At 35.2% G+C, this 23,333-nt stretch overlaps 1 protein-coding gene across 1 annotated transcript in view; it reads right to left on the reverse strand.

The window, feature by feature from the left end:
* LOC138697633 (uncharacterized) overlaps positions 1-23,333 on the reverse strand; it is a 262,595-nt gene that overhangs the window by 195,726 nt on the left and 43,536 nt on the right. The window contains exon 2 of the mRNA XM_069823047.1: positions 6,696-6,781. Within this exon, the coding sequence (XP_069679148.1) occupies positions 6,696-6,752 (57 nt within the window). The 5' untranslated portion in view covers positions 6,753-6,781. The remainder of the gene's footprint in view (positions 1-6,695; positions 6,782-23,333) is intronic.

Here is a 23,333-nt window from a genome sequence, read left to right on the forward strand (position 1 = left end):
ATGTAATTATTATTATTATTATTATTATTATTATTATTGCTATTATTAAAATTATTATTATTATTATTATTATTATTATTATTATTATTATTATTATTATTATTATTCTGCACGCATTGTATCCTTCACCTGACATAATTAGGAACATTAAATCCAGACGTTTGAGATGGGGAGGGCATGTAGCACGTATGGGTGAATCCAGAAATGCATATAGTGTGTTAGTTGGGAGGCCAGAGGGAAAAAAGACCTTTGGGGAGGCCGAGACGTAGATGGGAAGATAATATTAAAATGGATTTGAGGGAGGTGGGATATGATGATAGAGACTGGATTAATCTTGCTCAGGATAGGGACCAATGGCGTGCTTATGTGAGGGCGGCAATGAACCTCCGGGTTCCTTAAAAGCCAGTAAGTATTATTATTATTATTATTATTATTATTATTATTATTGGTATTATTATTACTATTATTAATATTATTATTACTATTATTAATATTATTATTGCTATTATTAATATTATTATTACTATTATTCATATTATTATTATTACTATTACTAATATTATTATTACTATTACTAATATTATTAAGTCAGAAATAGGATTGTTATGATTTAATTTTGTTTTGTTTTATGGTCACATTTACTTCAATTTACAGTAGGCTACATTTTTAGTATTCACACATAGTCCTAGTTTCAGGGCTTTATATGAACGTAATTTAAATGCACTTGCTGTCAATATGGCGTAGGTGAGAACAAGTAAAGTGACGTAATTTTATCGATAAAGAAATTGACAAACATTATTTATAACAACCACTAATGTAACAAAGATTAACTTTAGCCTTGTTTTCATTTTTATTTCTAAATCGTTTATAAAAGTGAAATATTTCAATGTTAAAAATATTTTAAATCTTAAACTTAAGAGGGTCAATTTTCCCACTTTGCCTCCCTTCCCCAATGACGCCTCTGTAAGAAGCATGAACAGAAATACGTAAAAATTTAAAAAATAAAATAAAAGTAAAGGAAAAAAAGAGAAAGTGGAATAAGAGAAGGAATGAAGAGGTGGGATAGAAATGCAATCAATCTGTTTCAATGCTATATGTCATGGAGAATTCTGTTCACCTCTTGATTGTACAGCGGGAAGGAGGAGTACAGGAAATTACTTGGCGGTTCTCTCGCGTGCCGCTCTGGGCCAAGGCCGGCTTCCACGCTGTCTGATGCGAAGGTTAGCAGATTACTTCCCATCAAATGCAGCACGACCTAGGCGTTCAGACTATTCCATTACCTCTTCCAAGAACCCAGTTACCAGAGTTATTGCAGTCTGAGTTGCGTAATGGAATCACACAGCCAAATATTCTTATCTTTGCATCCAGAAAGGTGGGCATAATTTTCAACATATGCTTTGATAAAAGAGTAAGATCAGGATAACGTTGTCTTAATACCTCTTACTGGAACATTATTTGTACGAAACTATAGGCCTAAATCACCGCCATTCACCGAAGATTCGTTTTTCTCCCGTGCGAGGGATCGGTCGGGGATCTCCCCACTTAACGCGTGCTACGACCGGTTATAATGCCGGTAAGTTGTATATGCCGCGCACTGTAGACAGGCTTGCCAGCTTTCGTAAGTAAAATTAGGAACACAAACGTTACTGACAATTTTATTGCACTAATTATTTGCACCTATCAATCCACATATTCAACAGTAGTACTCTTATAACAGTATATGTATATTTTAACAGAATCACTTCATTTTATATATAAAAACATCACAAAAACTTGACAAAATAAGTACAAAAAGTTGAAAACAGTATAAATCCCTTATAAAAGAAATGTGTCCACGGGTGGGTTTTCCCTCAACCCTCTACGAGCAAATGCTGGGTAACTTTCGGTGCTGGACCCCGGACTCATTTCACCGGCACTATCACCTTCATGTCATTCAAACGCTAAATAACCTAGATGTTGATACAGCGTCGTAAAATAACCCAATAAAATAAAAATATATAAAATAAAAGAAATGTTAACTCTTTGGAAACTAGGAGCCATCTTATTGATGTAATTATTAACCTAATATGGAGTAACATAATGTAATCTGAACTAATCCAAACTAACCTAACCTTCTTACACAAAAGATTTCAGCTACTCTTCTCGGAAAAAACAGAGATGTTTACATGATTTATCACCAGAGCTTATCATCATCATAGACTTCAGAATTGGACTCCTTCGCTCGTTCCGTCTTAACTCCTATGTAGACATCAATTAATATTAGTCTTCGACTAGAATATAACGCTAGTGTTTGAATCATAGCGGAAGACGTCTTTGAAGTTAAAATACAATATATCCAAGTCAGGGGTTCCCGAACTTTTTGAAAACTTTTTTGCGACCCTCCCCCACTATCGTACCGGTACTTAACCCCATTCGAAAAATACAGATCCTGCAAAATCGAAAATAACGATAATTTTATTCAAAACTGACTCAAATTATGATATACCGGTACCTGCAAGAGGAGAAATCGGAGTATGCAGATCTACACTATCTACCAAAAAGAAATTGGGCACTGTTTTTGCCCCTCTAGAACTTCGTGGTACTACCTCTTGTTGCTATAATAGCAGCCACCCTGTCAGGCATGCTCTCCACTAGTTTGTGTAGGATATCCACTGGAGTGCGTCGCCATTCCTCTTGTAACATGGCACTCAGTTGGACACTGGAAGTTGGCCGCATCTTCCGAGACCTCAATCGCCGGTCCAATTCGTACCAAAGGAGTTCAACGGGATTGAGATCAGGACTCTGTGCAGGTCAGTCCAACCGGTGAACATTATTGTCTGCATACCACTGCATAGTAGCCGCTGAAACATGGGGCCAACTTCCATTGTCCAACTGAGTGCCACATTGCAAGGGGAATGGCGACGCATTCCAGTGGATATCCTACACAAACTAGTGGAGAGCATGCCTGACAGGGTGGCTGCTGTTATAGCAACAAGAGGTGGTACCACGAGGTTCTAAAGAGGCTAAAACAGTGCCCAATTACTTTTTGGTAGATAGTGTATTTTCCATTTCTTTCTGGCTTCTTAAACTGGCTTTCTTGCTGCTGGTATATTTTTTCAACACTTGCACACTTTGAATAGTAGTTTGCAAAGCCAGAGATGTTAAAAAAATAACAGGCAGAGGTTTTTTCTGGGGTTTCTCTCAATCCATTAAAAAGAAATGCTGGGTAACTTCCTGCGCTGGACTCTGGACTCATTTCGCTGGAATTATCCCACCATCTCATTTAGACCATAGTAGTTGTTAAAGCGTCGTAAAATAACCAATTAAAACCAAGGGGTCGTGACTCTCACTTTGGGAACTGCTGATATAAGCTATTATGTCTGATTCATATTTTACACTCAGAAAAACAAAATGTTACTCTGTCCTTTTTTAAGAACAGGCGTTCACCTAATATTCTGTAAATTTTTTGAGTGAACATTATACAGAGTAATTCACGAGGATTTACCGTCCCTTACGGAGCTTATTTCCGAAGATATTCTGAGCAAAAAATGCCATATAAACATTTGTCCTAATTTCAATATTTTTAGAGTTACACTAATGGCCTTAACTCCAACAGAGTAAGTAAATAAATAAATAAATAAATAAATAAATAAATAAATAAATAAATAAATAAATAAATAAGCAAATAAGCAAATAAGTAAGTAAAAAAGTAACTAATAAGTAAAAAGTAAGAAAGTAAGTAATTAAATAAGTAAATAACAAGTAATTAAATAATTAAATAAGTAATTAATTTGAAGTTGTTAGTAAAATACTATTTTTATTTTTTAGTTTTAAGGGTAAAAGAATATTACAAATAGAGAATGAATTATTTAGAAGTATCATTTCTTTAATTGGCTAGTGTTTTGAAGCGAAAAATGTGTTCTCAGTTGCTTTGTACAGATTTTTTTTCAATTTTTAACCAAAAATGACTTACTCACTTATCACAAAGATTGTTACAAATCATACGATTTCTGGAACTTGATTCTTTACAGTTTAATTAAAAAAAAATGTTATGGTTTATTTAACGACGCTCGCAACTGCAGAGGTTACATCAGCGTCGCCGGATGTGCCGGAATTTTGTCCCGCAGGTGTTCTTTTACATGCCAGTAAATCTACTGACATGAGCCTGTCGCATTTAAGCACACTTAAATGCCATCGACCTGGCCCGGGATCGAACCCGCAACCTTGGGCATAGAAGACCAGCGCTATACCAACTCGCCAACCAGGTCGACTCAGTTTAATTATATTCCTAATGTACAGTCTTAAAGAATATACAAGAGTAGCGTGATTTGTAACAATTGTTATGATAGATGCATAAGAAAATGTAATTTTGTAGTTAAAAATCGAACAAAAAAAATGTGTAGGACGCAACTATGGAATTCACGACACATTTTTAGCTTCAGAATATTAGCTAATTAAAGAAACGATACTTCTGAATAGTACATTATTTATCTTAACTTTTTTACCCTTAAAACTAAAGAATAATGGTATTTTAAAAACGATTTGAAATTAGTGTAACTCTGAAAATATTCAAATTAGGACAAATGTTTATATGACATTTTTTACTCAGAATGTCTTCGGAAATAAGCTCCGTAAGGGACGGTAAATCCTCGTGAATCACCCTGTATTGTTGGTATTAATATATAATATATATTATGATTTAACATTTTCATTCCTGCACAAATGTTGCGTTGCTGGAATAAAGTGGGATATTTATAAATTCCTTACGTCACTACTACATAAAATCCTTCCACTTGGAGTTACACTTGATCCAGATTCCAATTGACGACTGAAATTTTGATAAAATGGTTGTGAAATAAAAAGGGCAAGGCACACACATGCTGGCCACGAAAGACTAGACCTAGAGCTTCGGTTTGAACGCCGGAGATACGAGTTCAGATCCTAGCAAGACAATTTGTGGTCGAAGAACACCATTATTGGTCATCCGTCTTTAGGCATACACCTCAGCTTCCCTTGCCACTGTTTATAGTTGTTTCACAGCGCGTCTTCGTTGTTCGCCACAAAATTCCATCGCGGTCAGGTCGGAGATTGAACCCTGGTCGCCTAGATGAAAGTATCATCATCAGGCTTCGAGACTTTGGACCCGATACAATAAGTTTACTGTGCATGCACTATAGTTTGTTGACTCGCTGCAGGTAGATGGAGATGTGTTGAGGTAACAACGTTGCTATTTAGAGTAGAGTACGGTAGTATGGGGAAACACACATATGTGCATTCTGAAAGTAAATATACATTACACAATGATAATGTCAAAAGAATGTGAAAAGCATTTATTCTCCTGTATTTTATAAGCATTTGTGTTTAATTATACACAGTGTTAATGGTGGAAATAAGCATGTAGCAATTTTTATTTTTTTTCACTTATCCTATTGGTCGTCTTCAGGAAGTGCAGTTACAGTACCGAATTGCAATGTACCTACTACAAGATACATTTTCAGTGTCTCAAACGTAAATCTTTTTCGGTTATCTGCCAAAGTTTGTACTGTAGAAAGCTGCGCTCTACGTCGCATGACGTGTTAGGAGCGAAACGAAAAAACCTAACATCATTGCAATCTCTAAGAGACAGTCCTTTATTCTCGAGTGACTCTATGTCCACTAATTTGCTGTTTATGTTACACAATGTTCCATATCCGTTATTTTTACATAAAATTGATTCCCACTTCTGTTTTACACGTTCAGTAACCGGTGTACTTTATGTCTAATTAATTCTCTGCATCATTTTCTAAATTAATTTGAGGGCTTCCGGCATCTCTTGCTCTGACTTCTCTAACCGTGTAATAGTTTCAGACACAGTTTGTATGAAAACCAGATTATTCGTCAGAACCTTCAAATCCAGAGCGTTTTCCTTTGCGTATTTGTTGGCATCCATTCTACAGTACCCCAACCCACTGTACGCTTTACCACTATACTCAGTACGCCGTTATGCGGATTTTCCACTGAACTGCTCTATTGGGTCTGAAGTCTCGAAGCCTGATCATCATTATATCAAAAATTGGGAAGAAATGCTCATCTATAGGCTAAGTGATAAACAAGTACGTACGTTGAAGACTTTCCTTCTGTTACATAATGGCTGGTATGCCAGCGTCCTTACATTCCCTATTAATGGTTTGTACTCTAACCACCCTACGTAAGAATAAAGCTGCTTTTCTTAAAAATTATAATCCATATTTAACAATGTCTTATTTGTTAATTACTATACAGTGTGTTTTTCTTTAACATTTTCATATGCTTATTCTGAAAATAATACGTTTGTTGAAATAAAATGTCAAATAAACATTTCTTCGTTTGAAGGAGAAATGGAATTAGCTGTTTTTTGATTCAGTGGAGGTTATTGTTGGACTGGCTGAGAAGAAACTGCGTACTGAAGGATGCACTGGAAGTAATGGTTAACGGGAGAAGAAGTCTTATCTGCACTGAAGGTTCACAATTATTATCTGACGTAAGAAAAGTTGATATCCAACTATTTAACATGACTTATTTCTGAACTATAAAGTACATTATTATGAACTCCACAACTTCGGTTTTACTTCGGAGATTCGTTGTTCGTGTATTTCCAGCAGATAAAGGAAAGGAAGTTTAAAAATATCCCTGCTTAAAAGTTAGCACGAAGAGTTTCCTGAGACCTTGGCATTTCGCCTAATAATATCTTGCTTTACCTGTTTGATGGAAACAGTCGATGACTGCTGCAAGTTGGCTGTTCTCGACACTACCATCGCCTTCCGATTCCAGTTGGATTTTCGATCTGGAAAGATACAAACAACTGCATTACTACAGCTAAGTTTGCGTTTTCGATTCTTTTTGTGAATGCAATCATATAATTTAAATTTAATTTCAGAGCTGGCGATGTCCTTACGGACAAATGTCTGAAATACATGCAAGTCTGCGTTTTGAAGCACATAATGACGTATTAGTTGAGCGCTCTTCAGTCATTTAGCCTAAAAGCAGAACGCCGTTAAAATGATGGCCGCCAGTTTCATACGTAGTATGTTTACTGAATGTAAGTAAATGTTGCATGTCGTAGTATTGAAGTTTTACAAGGTAAATTTCCGACATATTTGTTATTTTAAGACGACATGTAAGCACAGTCTACTATATACAGTCGCGAAGCTCAATATGTAGTAAAAATGCAAACATGGGTAGCTGCCCACCACTAGGATCGCTACTATCGCCTCATCATCGCAGATCTCTCCTAGTAGACGACAAAATATGTTACACTTTCGTTGTGTTCTTTTGGAAAAATTAACACCTTCCTTCCATTATTGAAATATTAAATGCATAAAGTTAATTTATTATTTTAATGAGGTATATTAAATTCCACCATAAACTCGAAGATACCTGCAAGAAATAGGTTAATATTATTCTTGTTTGTGCAAAACGAACTGAAATTTACTACAATCGCTTCACTCATTCAAGATTATAGCGATAATTAACTATGAAACCAATAAATATTAATTTGCATTTCCCTTTACAACAATAATAATGGAAATATGAATTAATGGAGTAAGTTACGTGTACCGGTACTTGTAGTGTAGGCTTACGTATTTAACAAAATGGGATGAGGTTAAGCAATAATAATCACACCAGAATTGGTAATAAAACGTGATCAATAAATTTTATTGTAACAGATTTTTTCTACGTCTCTAGTAAAGCAACAAATAAAAATAACAACAAAATTAACAGCTATAATTAAAAACATATCCTTTGAAGAAAAAAGTAGGCCTAAGCAATAATAATCCCACCAGCATTGAAAATAAAACGTGATCAATAAATTTCATTAAAACAAACTTAATTTTTCTATGTCTTTAGTAAAATAACACATAAAAATAACAACAATATTAATAGCTACAATTAAAAATATATCCTCTGAAAAAAAAGTAGACCTAACCTTTATTTCTATGGAAATTTAGCTGCCTAAGTGACAGAACTTTAACCGGTATCTAATGTCCTTTCGGCTAGACTGAAACATTTCATTGTGAAATTTAAGGATATAATGTATTCTAACAGTCACAAAGAACTTCAAATTAACAATTTTGTTTCTGCACAGCATTCTTGTGGAAACCCAGGGACCTTTCTGAATCTTTCGGAAATCGGAAAAAGGATAACTCTGGCCTCTTTCTCTTACTGTTGCTACAATTTATAGCACTACAAACGTCTCCTCCTTGTCCCATATTATTATTCCAATTATTATATTTTAGCCATTAACATTTTCATTATAACCAATAACGAACATTTCACAAGCATCAATGTGAAAAACGCAACGAGCTAGCACTCGATAGAAATACGAAACAGTCCAAAGTCGACCATGGACAGTCTATTGTTTCTAGTTGCTAACCGCTTGGAGCGCTTTATCACGAGATTTGCAAAAAAACACCTCAAGCTTCGCGACTGTATATAGTAGACTGTGATGTAAGTCTGTTTTCTCATGTCTTGTTCTTTATGAACATTATGTTCGGTTTAACCGAGGAATATCTTATGGGATAGCCTACGCACTGAGGGGATCAAATTTCAGTTCGTAGTACGGTTTATCTGAAATTCGGTTTAAGCGGTACATTTTTTCGATGACACAAATAAGAAATAAACAGAATATATATAACCCTCCTAATCTGACGATAAACATATTTGAAGAAACTGAGAAGTTTAAATATCTTGGAACAGTAATGACAAGTAACAATAGCGAATTAATTGAAGTACAGAGTCGAATCACTACAACCAATAAGGCCTATTTTGCATTAAGCGCAATATTGAAATCTAACTGTGTGCACAAGGAAACAAAACTTAAAATATACAAAACAATTATTAGAAGTATTCTCTGTTATGCAAGCGAAATTTGGACATTATCTAAGGAGACAGAAGCTAAACTAGGTATATTTGAACGCAAAATACTCAGAAGAATTTTTGGGCCGGTGCAAGAAAATATGCAGTGGAGAATACGTTATAATAACGAGCTATATAAATTATACAGAAGTTTCGATATTATTACTTTCATCAAATTAAGAGGCTTGAATGGGCCGGACATGTCTATCGGATGGAAGGAAACAGAATACCAAAGAAGATCTTAGAAGGGAAAATACATGGTAAAAGACCAATTGGAAGACCCAAAAATAGATGGATAGATGCGGTAACGATCGATTCTCAGGACTATCTCGGAACAACTGCCTGGAGAAGATTAGCACAGGACAGGGACAGTTGGAGGAAGAAAATTGAGGAGGCTAAGGCTCGCCTTTGGGCTGTGATGCCATCGTAGTAGTAGTAGTACATTTTTTCCTTATTAATTAGGCTGGTACCGAACAATTTGTTCGGTTTATCCGATTTCCGATTAACGAGGGTCTATTGTATTATGCTTCGAATGATATTACCGTTATAATTCATTTTCGAAACTATTAAGACATATATTAAATAAAATTATTAATATGTGCTTGCTTACTACTTACACATGAAAGTCACACTCTACAGAGTGTCCCAGAGGAAAAGTCAATATTCTGGAAGATCAAAGTGTCCGTCATTTTGAGCAAAATATGTCATATAAATATGTGGTTTATACCGAAAGATTGTCGAGATAGAACTGTTTCAATGTAAAGCTTTATCTGTACAGTATCTTGAATTTGGCCGATGTAGGTACATTCTAGGTGGCCGTTTATTGCCATGCAAACTTGTTTCCATACACAGCTGATTACATTTTGTGACTTGAGCTCTGCACTTTACTATCGGCTATTTTATCACTGTCATTTATTACGATTGTGATATTATTAGTTAAGCCCAGTGTTTGGTCACATTTAGCACAAGTTAGGCAAGCAGTGACTATGTGCCCGACGTGTGGAGGAGCGTCTAGCATCTCTTCATTCCTCTTTTGCAGCGTTTCTCAAACTATGGTCCGCGGACCACCTGTGGTCCTCGAGGTCTGCCTTTGTGGTTATTCAAAAAAGACAGAAGAAAAAATAAAATTCAAACTAATTGCGTATCACACTATAGCTTAAAATCTCAGAGTTTGGAAATGACATATGGCAATTGAATTTCACTTTTTCTCCCAGTACTGCATTTTATGAAATTTATTATCCTACCCGTCTATCGACTTCCCATTCTACTCTCAGCAGCAAAAGAGGGATTTAAAGCACTATATACGTGGGTTTCTCGACAGCTTTTCCCTGAACATCTGGCGCCGCGCCCGTAACCCAGCCAGGGACCACCCGAATTCATAACAGAGGACCAAAGTAACGAACCTTAATTCAATTTTAAAAGTATACTGGCATTAAAAAGTATACTGGCGTTAAAATATGCTACGAAAATGATAAATTTGCTTTCGAAGGGATCAAGAGTAAGGTAGTCCCCGGAACTGTTCCGACTTTAAAAAGTGGTTCCCATTTCAAAAACGTTTGAGAAACGCTGTTCTTGTGTATCAGGTACAGTCTGTTGCCACAATAAATTGCATACAACTGTAAACAATATATATATATATATATATATATATATATATATATATATATACAAATGGCTTTTAAGGAACCCGAAGGTTCATTGCCGCCCTCACATAAGCCCGCCATCGGTCCCTATCCTGTGCAAGATTAATCCAGTCCCTATCATCATATCCCACCTCCCTCAAATCCATTTTAATATTATCCCCCCATCTACGTCTCGGCCTCCCCAAAGGTCTTTTTCCCCTCAGGTCTCCCAACTAACACTCTATATGCATTCCTGGATTCGCCCGTATGTGCTACATGCCCCGCCCACCTAAAACGTCTGGATTTAATGTTCCTAATTATGTCAGATGAAGAATACAATGCGTGCAGTTCTGCGTTGTGTAACTTTCTCCATTCTCCTGTAACGTCATCCCTCTTAGCCCCAAATATTTTCCTAAGCACCTTATTCTCAAACACCCTTAACCTACGTTCCTCTCTCAGAGTGAGAGTCCAAATTTCACAACCATACAGAACAACCGGTAATATAACTGTTTTATAAATTTCAACTTTCAGATTTTTTGACAGCAGACTAGATGATAAAAGCATCTCAACCGAGTAATAACACGCATTTCCCATATTTATTCTGCGTTTAATTTCCTCCCGAGTGTCATTTATATTTGTTATTGTTGCTCCAAGATATTTGAATTTTTCCACCCCTTCGAAGGATAAATCTCCAATTTTTATATTTCCATTTCGTACAATATTCTGGTCACGAGACATAATCATATACTTTGTCTTTTCGGGATTTACTTCCAAACCGATCGCTTTACTTGCTTCAAGTAAAATTGCTGTGTTTTCCCTAATCGTTTGTGGATTTTCTCGTAACATATTCACGTCATCCGCATAGACAAGAAGCTGATGTAACCCGTTCAATTCCAAACCCTGCCTGTTATCCTGAACTTTCCTATTGGCATATTCTAAAGCGAAGTTAAAAAGTAAAGGTGATAGTGCATCTCCCTGCTTTAGCCCGCAGTGAATTGGAAAAGCATCAGATAGAATCTGACCTATACGGACTCTGCTGTATGTTTCACTGAGACACATTTTAATTAATCGAACTAATTTCTTGGGAATACCAAATTCAATAAGAATATCATATAGTATTTCCCTCTTAACCGTAAAAAACAGCTTGTTACGAATCCCTACAATAAGCCTCGGAATAGGACAACTGTAAACAATAGTTTCAGTAACTTTTTTATATACGAAATAATTTATCATATGGTCTATGATACAACAGAGCAATAGTGTAAATTGTGAGAGAGGATTTAGTTGCATGAATCTTGTAAAAACTGTAATTGGAAACCGCGTTTCAGTACAAAGAGTTAGCACTCTGCTAACAATAAATCTTGAAAGGCGTACTCGTAAAGAATTTCAATGTTTGGAGTGTCCATAAAATAATGTATTTTAATATGATGTAAATTCAGCAGTAATCAATTATTTTAAACATACCTGCGTGCAATGATTTACTTACATAAGCATATCTAGAGCGTGGTAAGATGGATTGAAAGTAATAAAACTCCAAGAAACAAATTAGAGCCTACATAACTTTTTGTTTCTGCATACTTCATTCATTTTATCTTTTTGTAGAACTAGCTTTTCGCAATTTGCACAAATATAATTTTTTATTTGTGCATTTTTGCGACTATTATTTAATTTCTAGCTTAAACCCTGTATTGTGGACACAAATTTTCAACTTCGTGTGTGTGGTGTGATATAATGGATGACGTACTGATAGGTCTCGTTATTTTAGACGGTTGTATGGATGGGTCAAAATACCGGAGATTTTTTCGGCGTACATTGTGAAGGCTACATTGGCTACAGGACGTGTTACGTACTTTCAGCATAACGGAGCTCCTTCTCATTATTGGCAGCGTTTGAGGACTCATCTCAGTGCCAAATTTCCTAATCGAAGGATTGGCCGTGGTAGTATCATTCCCTGGCCAACAAGATATCCAGATCTCATTCGCTTGGATTTTTTTTATAGGGTTGGATGAAGGGTGAAGTAAACAGAAGGATAGATAATACACGAGGCGAACTGCTCGTTCGCGTAATAGATGCCTTAGGGGTGCATTTCTCAAACTATGGTCCGCGGACCACCTGTGGTCCCCGAGGTCTGCTCTTGTGGTCCTTCAAAATGTAGAGAAGAAAAAATAAAATTTAAACGAATTGCGTATCACACTATAGCTGAAAATCTCAGAGTTTGGAAATGACACATGGCAATCACCTTTCACTTTTTCTCTCAGTACTGATATTTTATGAAATTTATTAATCTACCTGTATACAGATTTCCCACTCTACTCTCAGCAACAAAAGAGGGATTTAAAGCACTATGAACGTGGTGTTTCTCGCCATTTTTTCCTTGCACATCAGCTGACGACATGTGGCTAAGTACATTGGCGTATCTTTCAGATGTATTCTCAAAACTAAATGAACGAAATCTCTCTCTCTCTCTCTCTCTCTCTCTCTCTCTACAAGGTAATTCTTTGACTGTTCTCAATGCGCATGAGAAAATAGTGTTCGAGAGAAAACTTAAACTTGGTTTGTGGGTCAGTTCCGTAAAACTGAGGATTTTTTCACTATTTCCAACACTAGAGTTTTTTTTGGTTGAAAATGATTTCGTTATTGGAAAAGAATTATGCAATGACATATGTTCGCATCTCGAAACTCTATGGTCTCAATTAGAAACTTATTTTCCAAGTAAATATGACGAATTTTCATGGGTTCGTGATCCCTTTCATTGCGATAATGAAAATAACAAACTTTCATTGAGTGAAAGAGAACAGTTAATTGAACTCTCGAATGACATCGGACTTAAAATGAAATTTCAAGCGAAATGTATGGTTAATACCTGGACCTTATCACGAGTGAAAAGAGAATATAGTGAACTGTACAATGGTGCTTTACAGATTATAATTCAGCTTGCTTTTACGTATCTGTGTGCCAAAGGATTTTCATCACTAACTCTAATAAAAACAAAGTACCGAAATCGACTCGATGTATGTGACGATCTCCGATTTAAGCATACCGACATACATCCAAATACAGAACAACTGTGCAAGAATCGGCAGGCTTAATCATCTCATTAATGTGAATACCAACATTTATTTATTTTGTTTAGTTAATAAGTTAAAGATCGTCCAAACTCTAATAGCCTTGATTTATTAAAAAACGAAAATGAATTTTTTCTATTAACATTAATTTAATTAGTTAATACTAATATAAAATTAAACGAATTAAATTAATTTTGTTTTAAAATATAAGTATACTGGTATTAAGTTATACTACAAAAATGATAAATTTGTTTTCGAAGGGAACAAGAATATGGTGGTCCGCGGAAATGTTCTGACTTAAAAAAGTGGTCCCCACTTAAAAAAAGTTTGAGAAACGATGCCTTAGGGAATGTCACGATGATCTTCAACGAGCAACACGTCATCTTCTCTCGTACTCTGCTCTGTATATTTCTTTGTGCATAACTCCTCTGGATATTTATATACTTTGTGATTTTGTAAGAAAATAAAATGATCTTAATACGTGATGAAAGGCGACATTTTTGGGCGTTATATGTAGCAGATTTCATTTTAATTTTACAGACTAGTAAAGCTGAATGAGTGTCTTGTTGTGGGATGGTGATAAAATGGTAGCAATGGGGTTGGTGATGGCGGTGGTAATTTGGTGGCATTATGGGGAAAAAGAGGGATCAGTGAAGAAACTTAAGCGTATGAAAAACATCGCATGTCAACGAATTCTGACCGATAGGACAATAAAAGCAATCCAGCTCACGTGAATACCGATCACGTGCTAGCAAAGCCGGAGAAATGTGAATAGGGGTATAAATAACGATCTTTATCTTTTAATCGATAGCCGATTTGCTATAGCGTCGGTATTCCATACCGGAGGAGCCAGTTCATATCCTCTTGAGTGCAAATGAACCAAAGCCGAAAGTCAAAACTCGCTTGTTTTTCACACACTTGAACCATCACTGGAGGAATACACTCTTTTCCATAAAATAATCATTTGTGTGTGAATAGAAAAGAAAAAATATATAGTATTTACTTAAAATACATTTCTTCATAATTCAATGCACCGAATTACAAGGTACATTCCGCAACGTATCGAAAGAAAACTTTTTTCAAGAAACGCTTTGACTTATTCTTGAAAGGGGTGTTGGCATGTACCAACATTATACACAAATCTCGATGAAATTATTTTTCATGTTTTATGTCTGATTTCGATGTTGAAGGCCAGTTTTGACTGTATAATTAAATATTTTCCATGTACCTTTGAAAGAATCGAGTTCTACCTGTCCTTATACGTTTTTAACAATTTCCAAAATTCAGTATTTTTTCTTTAATAGAATATTCCTTTCCGAACTTCCCTTTGGAACGCTTTGTGCTCTTAATTTTCGACATGTTCCTCAGTAGTGTGAATTATAAAACAGCGAAATTAACACTAACACAAATATGCATGTATAAATAATCAAATAAATAAATGAAAAGAAACAAAACGTACTTGTTTACCCACAGGATCTCTTCAACAGAAGAAATTCTCTTCAAAATATGTGACTGGTTCTCAGTCAATAAATTGATATTAAATTGTAACAAAACTAACATAATTCAATTTAAATCCTGTCTAAATTCAACGCCGCAAATTTCTAGCGCTATAATTAATAATAGATCCCTATTAGAAACAACAACAACCAAATTTCTTGGCTTAAAAATCGATGTGTTAAATTGGAAAAAATCATATTAATGAAATTACCCCTAAACTAAATTCAGCTTGTTTTGCTATTAGATCTATATTATTTCATATATTATTTCAATGTACCGAAGTACATATGATATTTCCATGCAGATATTCTGTGTCATCATACGATGAAAGAGTAATGGAACGGAGAAAAATTCTCTCCGGCGCCGGGATTTGAACCCGGGTTTTCAGCTCTACGTTCTGATGCTTTATCCACTAAGCCACACCGGATACAACCCCGACGCCGGACAGAATTGTCTCTGATTGAGTTCCAACTCTTGGGTTCCCTCTAGTGGCCGCCCTCTGCACTACGTCATAGATGTCTATGAACATAGGACCGAAGTCCACACATGTGCTGAGGTGCACTCGTTATGAGTGACTAGTTGGCCGGGATCCGACGGAATAAGCGCCGTCTTAAATCACTTCGTGATTTACGCATGTCATATATTATTTCAATGTACCGAAGTACATATGATATTTCCATGCAGATATTCTGCGTCATCATACGATGAAAGAGTAATGGAACGGAGAAAAATTCTCCCCGGCGCCGGGATTTGAACTAGTCACTCATAACGAGTGCACCTCAGCGCATGTGTGGACTTCGGTCCTATGTTCATAGACATCTATGACGTAGTGCAGAGGGCGGCCACTAGAGGGAACCCAAGAGTTGGAACTCAATCAGAGACAGTTCTGTCCGGCGTCGGGGTTGTATCCGGTGTGGCTTAGTGGATAAAGCATCAGCACGTAGAGCTGAAAACCCGGGTTCAAATCCCGGCGCCGGAGAGAATTTTTCTCCGTTCCATTACTCTTTCATCGTATTAGATCTATGCAAAAGATAGTAGATATCAATACCTTAAAAACAATATACTTTGCATACTTCCACTCGGTAATGAATTTTGGAATAATATTATGGGGAAATTCCAAAGATAGTAACAGAATATTCCTATTACAAAAAAGAGTAATTAGAATAATGGTATGTGCCAAATCTAGGGAATCGTGTAGGACTGTTTTCAAAAAACTACAAATAATGCCCATGGCTTGTCAGTATATTTATCTTTTCATTAATAATCTTCCTCGTATGTAATCGTGAAAACTTTGTAACTAATTCAACAGTTCATAGCATAAATACACGTAAAAAATGACTCTCTTACTCCATCGGCAAGTCTATCGTACTATCAAAAAGGAGTGCGTTATATGGCAGTAAAAATTTTTAATGGCATTCCTGTCGATATAAAAAATGAAACTCAAAACATAAGATTATTTAGGGCAAAATTAAAGAAGTACCTAATTTCTCACGCCTTCTATTCTGTAGGTGAATTCATGACATTCAACAACGCTTCATGAAATTGATACTAAAACTGTGTGTTGTACTAGTAGACTATATTGTAAATCGCGTCTGTATATATTTCTTCTAGACTGTGACTATAAATTAAAACTTTATAATAGTATTAAGTTTTCTGACTTGTTCCATATTCTAGCTGTAAGCAATGTATGAATACCATGGAATGTTAATAAATACTCGTACAATACAATACAATAAAATAATTGAGGTGATTGCAAGGACCTACGCCAAGCAGAATTAGAAAGGAAGTAATGTCATTTCTTACGGAACCTACTGTATCAGCAAATATATACAACTTTTTATTTTTAGATGTATGCGAATTCATTAAATATACACATTTGCATTAACTTCGTGTCTACTCGTTAAGCACTTGGGCTGACAGCAGATTAAGAAAAACGAACATTATATTCCAATTTCATTGTAATTTTGTGCATAAATTCATGTTCCTCCCCTCCCTGCTCCATGTCAACAGAATTAAATGAACCTGCTGAACCATCAAAAGTTACGAGATTCTTAAGGTATGCATCGACTCTTGAAATAAAAATTTACAATTTCCCCTCAATCTAATTAAAAATTCACTTACTTTCACTTCACTTTCTAATAGTTAAATGAAAGAAATGCAAAAAAAAAAAATAATAATAATAATAAAAGCAGAAAAAGAAATACGATTTTGGGGCACAGGGCAAACATTTTGTGAAAAAATCATATATTCTTTCGACAAGTATTTTTTTTTTTTTGCTTTCAATTGGCCTAGATCATTCATTTTTTTCACCAAATTGATCCCTAAACAGTGAAGAATGTTATAGTCTAGAATGAACTTAAAAACATTTCTCACTTATTTTTATGTATTTTTTTCTAACATGTAAAACAAGTTATTTTATTTTTTTTATTTATAGAGAGACAATGCTTTTGCTTTGAACTAAAATAGTTGACTTTAGATTGCAACATAGGTCTATGTCTAAGCTTCAATTTGGTGTTTGAATGAAGTCAATAGCTCAATTCTAAGCGTACTATTTACTTGCTCAAAGACTGAAAAATTTTGAAAAAAAAACTGAAATATGGTAAAACTGAAGTTTAAGTTCAAGGTGGGCAACAAATAATTTACTTTTATGCTCCAAAACCTTCCTGCAACATAGATGAACCCCTCTTCTTGTGTCTTGAGGTCAATTTTCCTCTTTTTCACAGTCCTCCAGTACCGTCTTCGCTGCTGTTTCTCAGGAGTGCACTGTATGTTGGCCTTCAGAGTTCGGGTCTCGTCTGCAGCATTAACACCAGCCATTGTATACTCGTATTTTCCTGGGGTGATGCTCATCTTCCAGAATATGTCCAATTCAACTTCGATGCCACAATTGAAGCGGCAGATAGCATCCATGACCCTAAGTTTGAGGGTTGTACGACCTACATACGTTTCCAAATCAAACCATTGAAAGACTCGTTTGCATTCTGAGTCTTGTCATGCAGACACCTGCTCAGCATACTGGAGTCTGTAAAGCTTTTTGTAAATAGATTTAACCCACTTCTTGGCGCAAGCATGGAGTATGAAAAAATTAAATTTCGTCCATCAATAGTAGGAAAACCTAAACATGTTATATATTTTTAAAAACTAAAAGAATCAGTTGATATTTTAGGAGACAAATTCGCTCCGGCGCCGGGGATCGAACCCGGGTCCTTGGTTTCTCCTTCGATGTTTCCCTTTGTGGCCTGACTCCAAGTTAGGCATATTTATGTTGACGTGTATCCAATGTCAACTGCCATTATACTAGGAGCGCACTCAGCTGAGTGACTTGTTGGCCGGGAATCCGCAGTTATTATGCACTGCTAGCTGAGAGAACCAAGGACCCGGGTTCGATCCCCGGCGCCGGAGCGAATTTTTCTCCTAAAATATTGTCAATATTGCAGTTAAATTCTGTAGGACAAATTAATATATATATATATATATATATATATATATATATATATATATATATATATATATATATATATACTAATAATAAATCTGTAGCTGAAATTTTTCTGGTAATTTTCGATTTTCCAAAAATAATTGGTCCTAATATATATAATTAATCACCCTGAAACCGAAAATCGCTTTTTTGAAATTTTTGTTTGTATGTCTGTATGTTTGTTACCTTTTCACGCGATAATGGATGAACGGATTTCGATGAAAATTGGAATATAAATTATGTTCGTTGTAACTTAAATTTTAGGCTATATGGCATTCAAAATACATTATTTAAAAGGGGGGTTATAAGGGGGCCTCAATTAAATTAATCGAAATATCTCGCTTATTATTGTTTTTTTTTTTAAATATTACATAACAAAAGTTTCTTTAAAAATAATTTTCGATAAGTGTTATTCCTTGAAAAATTTTGATAGGACTGATATTTAATGAGATAAATGAGTTTTAAAATTAAAATAACTGCCATCTAAGGCCGTATTATGAAATAAAAAACAAATGACTTCGTCTATAAGGGGCCTTGGACAGCAACAATCGAAAGCTATGAAAGATAGCCTACAGAGAATGTTTCTGTGCTTGTATGAAGTAATATCGGAAGCTAAATTAACCGATTTGTATAATTAATTATTATTTCACCATTGGAAAGTGTAGTTTCTCTAGACGGAATAATGCTATAATGTTATTGCAGTAAGGTCTGATATAATATAATGTAATGTAATATATAATATAATATAATATAATATAATATAATATAATATAATATAATATAATATAATATAATATAATGTAATGTAATGTAATGTAATATAATATAATATATAATGTAATATATAATATAATTTTAAGTTATTTGAAGGGTTCAGAACCATAGTGGGCCAAACGCCATTTACTGAATACGTAGAAAACAAGGGCTAAAATTAAGTTATTATTATAATTCAATGGAAACCTATAACAAGTAAAATAAAGTATACACATTAAATCTAAATGATGTCAACGTTCATTAAATTATGGTTGCATGTAATAAAAATTAGAAACATGTTAAAGGAATTGTCATTGCACCAATGAGTGGACTGTGGACCAAAATGATCGCATTTTAATTATTTGGATGCAATTTAAATTAAGTAACATATTAAACGATTTATCCTTCTATCAAACACGAATGTTCTCTGGATCAAACGTCCTATTTTAATTATGTAATTACTTTATATTTATTTCTAACGGGTGCAACGGAGCGCACGGGTACGGCTAATATATGTATATATATATATATATATATATATATATATATATATATATATATATAATAAAAGAATCAGACTATAATATGAGAAAAAATATCATTTTTTGAAGAAAAATTGCCATTCTACGGGTCGATCCATACCTTAATACGGACTTTATGCATACGTCAGACAGATGCGAACCACAATCCATTATCACGCGATGAATTTCCAGATCTGTGAGGCGAAGCAGCCCACGTGTGGTGCGCGGCAATACACGCGAGCCCAGAAATAGCCCCGGTGTAGCGTAGCATCCAAGTGGACGACAGTGTTCATTCCATTGACTGCTTCCAGTTCTGATTTATGACCCTGCATTAGTTGCCATATTTCTATCATATCTTTGACTTTGTTGTGAGAACTGCTAATTCCCAAATTCCACAAACAAACCAGCACAATAATTACGGAAAGCTTCAGTTGCAAATATACTGAGACCCTCTGATACTAATTCGACTATCACAACAAACGTTCTTGGAATGCGTTTCAATGTTTCTTTTACGCTTATGTGTGGGATTTTAGAAGATTCCTCGAATAGTCTTACATTATTTTGTTTCCTTAATGCGGTAGAGTGCTTAAATTCTTGTTTGCTAGTTTATCTGTTCATTTATTTTCACTTCTAGTCTAACTTTTCTATCTCTTGGTTTGTTTGTTTATTTTTGCTTGTCTTTGTAAACTGATTCAGACTCGTTGACTTTGTTTACGTTTCTGTGGCACTACCAAGGAAGTGAAATGTATGCGTAGTATTTGGGACTACATACTTGAGGAATGAGCTGTGTTGCCAATTAATTTCGTCACTACTTACACAGAATGAACACAACTTCATACGGAACATGCGTGGAGTTCATTTTACGTTGAAAGTTGTCTATGTTAATGAGAAATATGACATTTCATAATATATTCGCAATCTATGAGTTATAGCTCTTGATATAAATGTCAATAAAATGGGATAAAATTTAAAAAAAAGTCATATTATTCTAAAACGTAGCCACTGGCGGTAGCGAGTTTGCCTGCTGATCCGGAGTTGCACTCGGGCGCGGGTTTGATTCCCGCTTGGGCTGATTTCCTGTTGGGTTTTTTTTTTCCAAGGTTTTCCCCAACAGTAGGGCGAATGTCAGGTAATCTATAGCGAATCCTCGGCTTCATCTCGCCAAACACCATCACGCTGTCACCAATTCCATCGACGTTAAATAACCTACTAGTTGATAAAGCGTCGTTAAATAACCAAGTAAAAAAATAGGCGTGATATCATAAAACAAGACACGTCCATTGCTGTAGAGTAACGGTTAGCATTCTGACCATAAAATGAGCAGGTCCGGGTTCAATCAGTATTTAATCATAGTAGTAATTTAGGCCCAAGAATATATAACAAATTTCTATTTAAATATCCTAATCTTGTCAATTCTAATAGTTCTAGTATTCAATTTAAAAAGTTATGTATGGATTTTATAAAAATTGAAAAATTGTAAATTTAAATTTATATACTATAATTGCATAGTAGACATAAGACAAATTGTATTGTATAATTATTAATTTCAATTCAGGAATCCGCCCCTGAGCACGAGTTCTACTCTTTCAGGGGCGAGCTATATATTATATTTTATGTTACAATTATTAGCAAAACATAATAAATAAATAAATCCTGATTCGAACAAGTTATCTAGTTGAGATTTTTCCGGGATTTTCCCTCAACCCATTAAGAGCAAATGCTGGGTAACTTTCGGCGCTGGACCCTGGACTCATTTTGCTTGCATTATCACCTTCACTTCACTCACACTAGATAACCATCACAGTTGATAAAGTATCGTAAAACAAACCAATTAAAAACACACACAATACAAGTATTACCGAGTTAGACACAGTGTATCAAGCTCTCCTGTAGTTAGTTCGTTTTTCACTTATATCAGTATTGCTATTTAAATTTACAATGACATCTATTGTTGCTGAAGTCTTATGTGTGATATATTGAGCAATATATCTCTCGTCAGCTGTACGTAGGACACATTTTTCACTTCATAATACACTTGACGTTTTCGCGCTTGACTGAACGTATCCAATAGCATTATTCCTATAAATTTCTATGTTTACTGTTACAGGTTATAGAGAAATATCATACTGACCAATAATCGATATTGATGGTTAGAGAAGAAACACGGATTACATTATTTAATGACGATAATCCTGTCATTCACTGCCTATAAATAATAACTCAGGAGCTACTAGCTTAACTCAGAGGTAGTAAGTTGGACCCTAATTCGAGGCTACGGTCGACCATGATTTCGAATCTCTCTTAGACTAATTACTCAGTTGGATTTTTCCGAGACTTTGCCATAGCTGTAAGGTGAATGTCAGGTAATATTACGACAAAACTCTGAATTCATCTCATTCTCATTAAATACTATCCTTTACCACCATTTCTACCGACAGTAGATAGGACGCAGTTTATACAGTGTTGTCAAATAACCGATTAAAATATTGACTTACTGATGTACTGTTATTTCAATAAATAGATTAGTAAATAAGTAAATAAATAAATAAGTACATAAGTAACCTTGCGGAAATTTTACTTGAAGCAAGTAAAGCGATAGATTTGGAAGTAAATCCCGAAAAGACAAAGTATATGATTATGTCTCGTGACCAGAGTATTGTACGAAATGGAAACATAAAAGTTGAAGATTTATCCTTCGAAGAGGTGGAAAAATTCAAATATCTTGGAACAACAGTAACAAATATAAATGACACTCGGGAGGAAATTAAACGTAGAATAAATATGGGAAATGCCTGTTATTATTCGGTTGAGAAGCTTTTGTCATCTAGTCTTCTGTCAAAAAATCTGAAAGTTAGAATTTATAAAACAGTTATATTACCGGTTGTTCTGTATGGTTGTGAAACTTGGACTCTCACTTTGAGAAAGGAACAGAGATTAAGGGTGTTTGAGAATAAAGTGCTTAGGAAAATATTTGGGGCTAAGCGGGATGAAGTTACAGGAGAATGGAGAAAGTTACACAACGCAGAACCGCACGCATTGTATTCTTCACCTGACGTAATTAGGAACATTAAATCCAGACGTTTGAGATGGGCAGGACATGTAGCACGTACGGTATGGGCGAATCCAGAAATTCATGTAGAGTGTTAGTTGGGAGGCCGGAGGGAAAAAGATCTTTGGGGAGGCCGAGACGTAGGTGGGAGGATAATATTAAAATGGATTTGAGGGAGGTGGGATATGATGATAGAGACTGGATTAATCTTGCACAGGATAGGGACCGATGGCGGGCTTATGTGAGGGCAGCAATGAACTTTCGGGTTCCTTAAAAGCCATTTGTGAGTAAGTAATAACGACTTCACTGTGTTAACATTATAATTTTTTGGTGTTATGTTACCTGGTTGACTAGTTGCATCATCACGGAATTCTAACGAGTTCCAGGGCTATCTTCATATTAATATTTTGAGGACAAATTATGGCGTGAAAGGAGAAATTCGAGTGAAAAAAAAATATCGTCGTAATAAATAACTACCATGGACAGCAGTTGGCT

The sequence above is a fragment of the Periplaneta americana genome, chromosome 4 (genome assembly GCF_040183065.1).
Source record: "Periplaneta americana isolate PAMFEO1 chromosome 4, P.americana_PAMFEO1_priV1, whole genome shotgun sequence".
Classification (NCBI taxonomy): Eukaryota; Metazoa; Arthropoda; class Insecta; order Blattodea; family Blattidae; genus Periplaneta; species Periplaneta americana.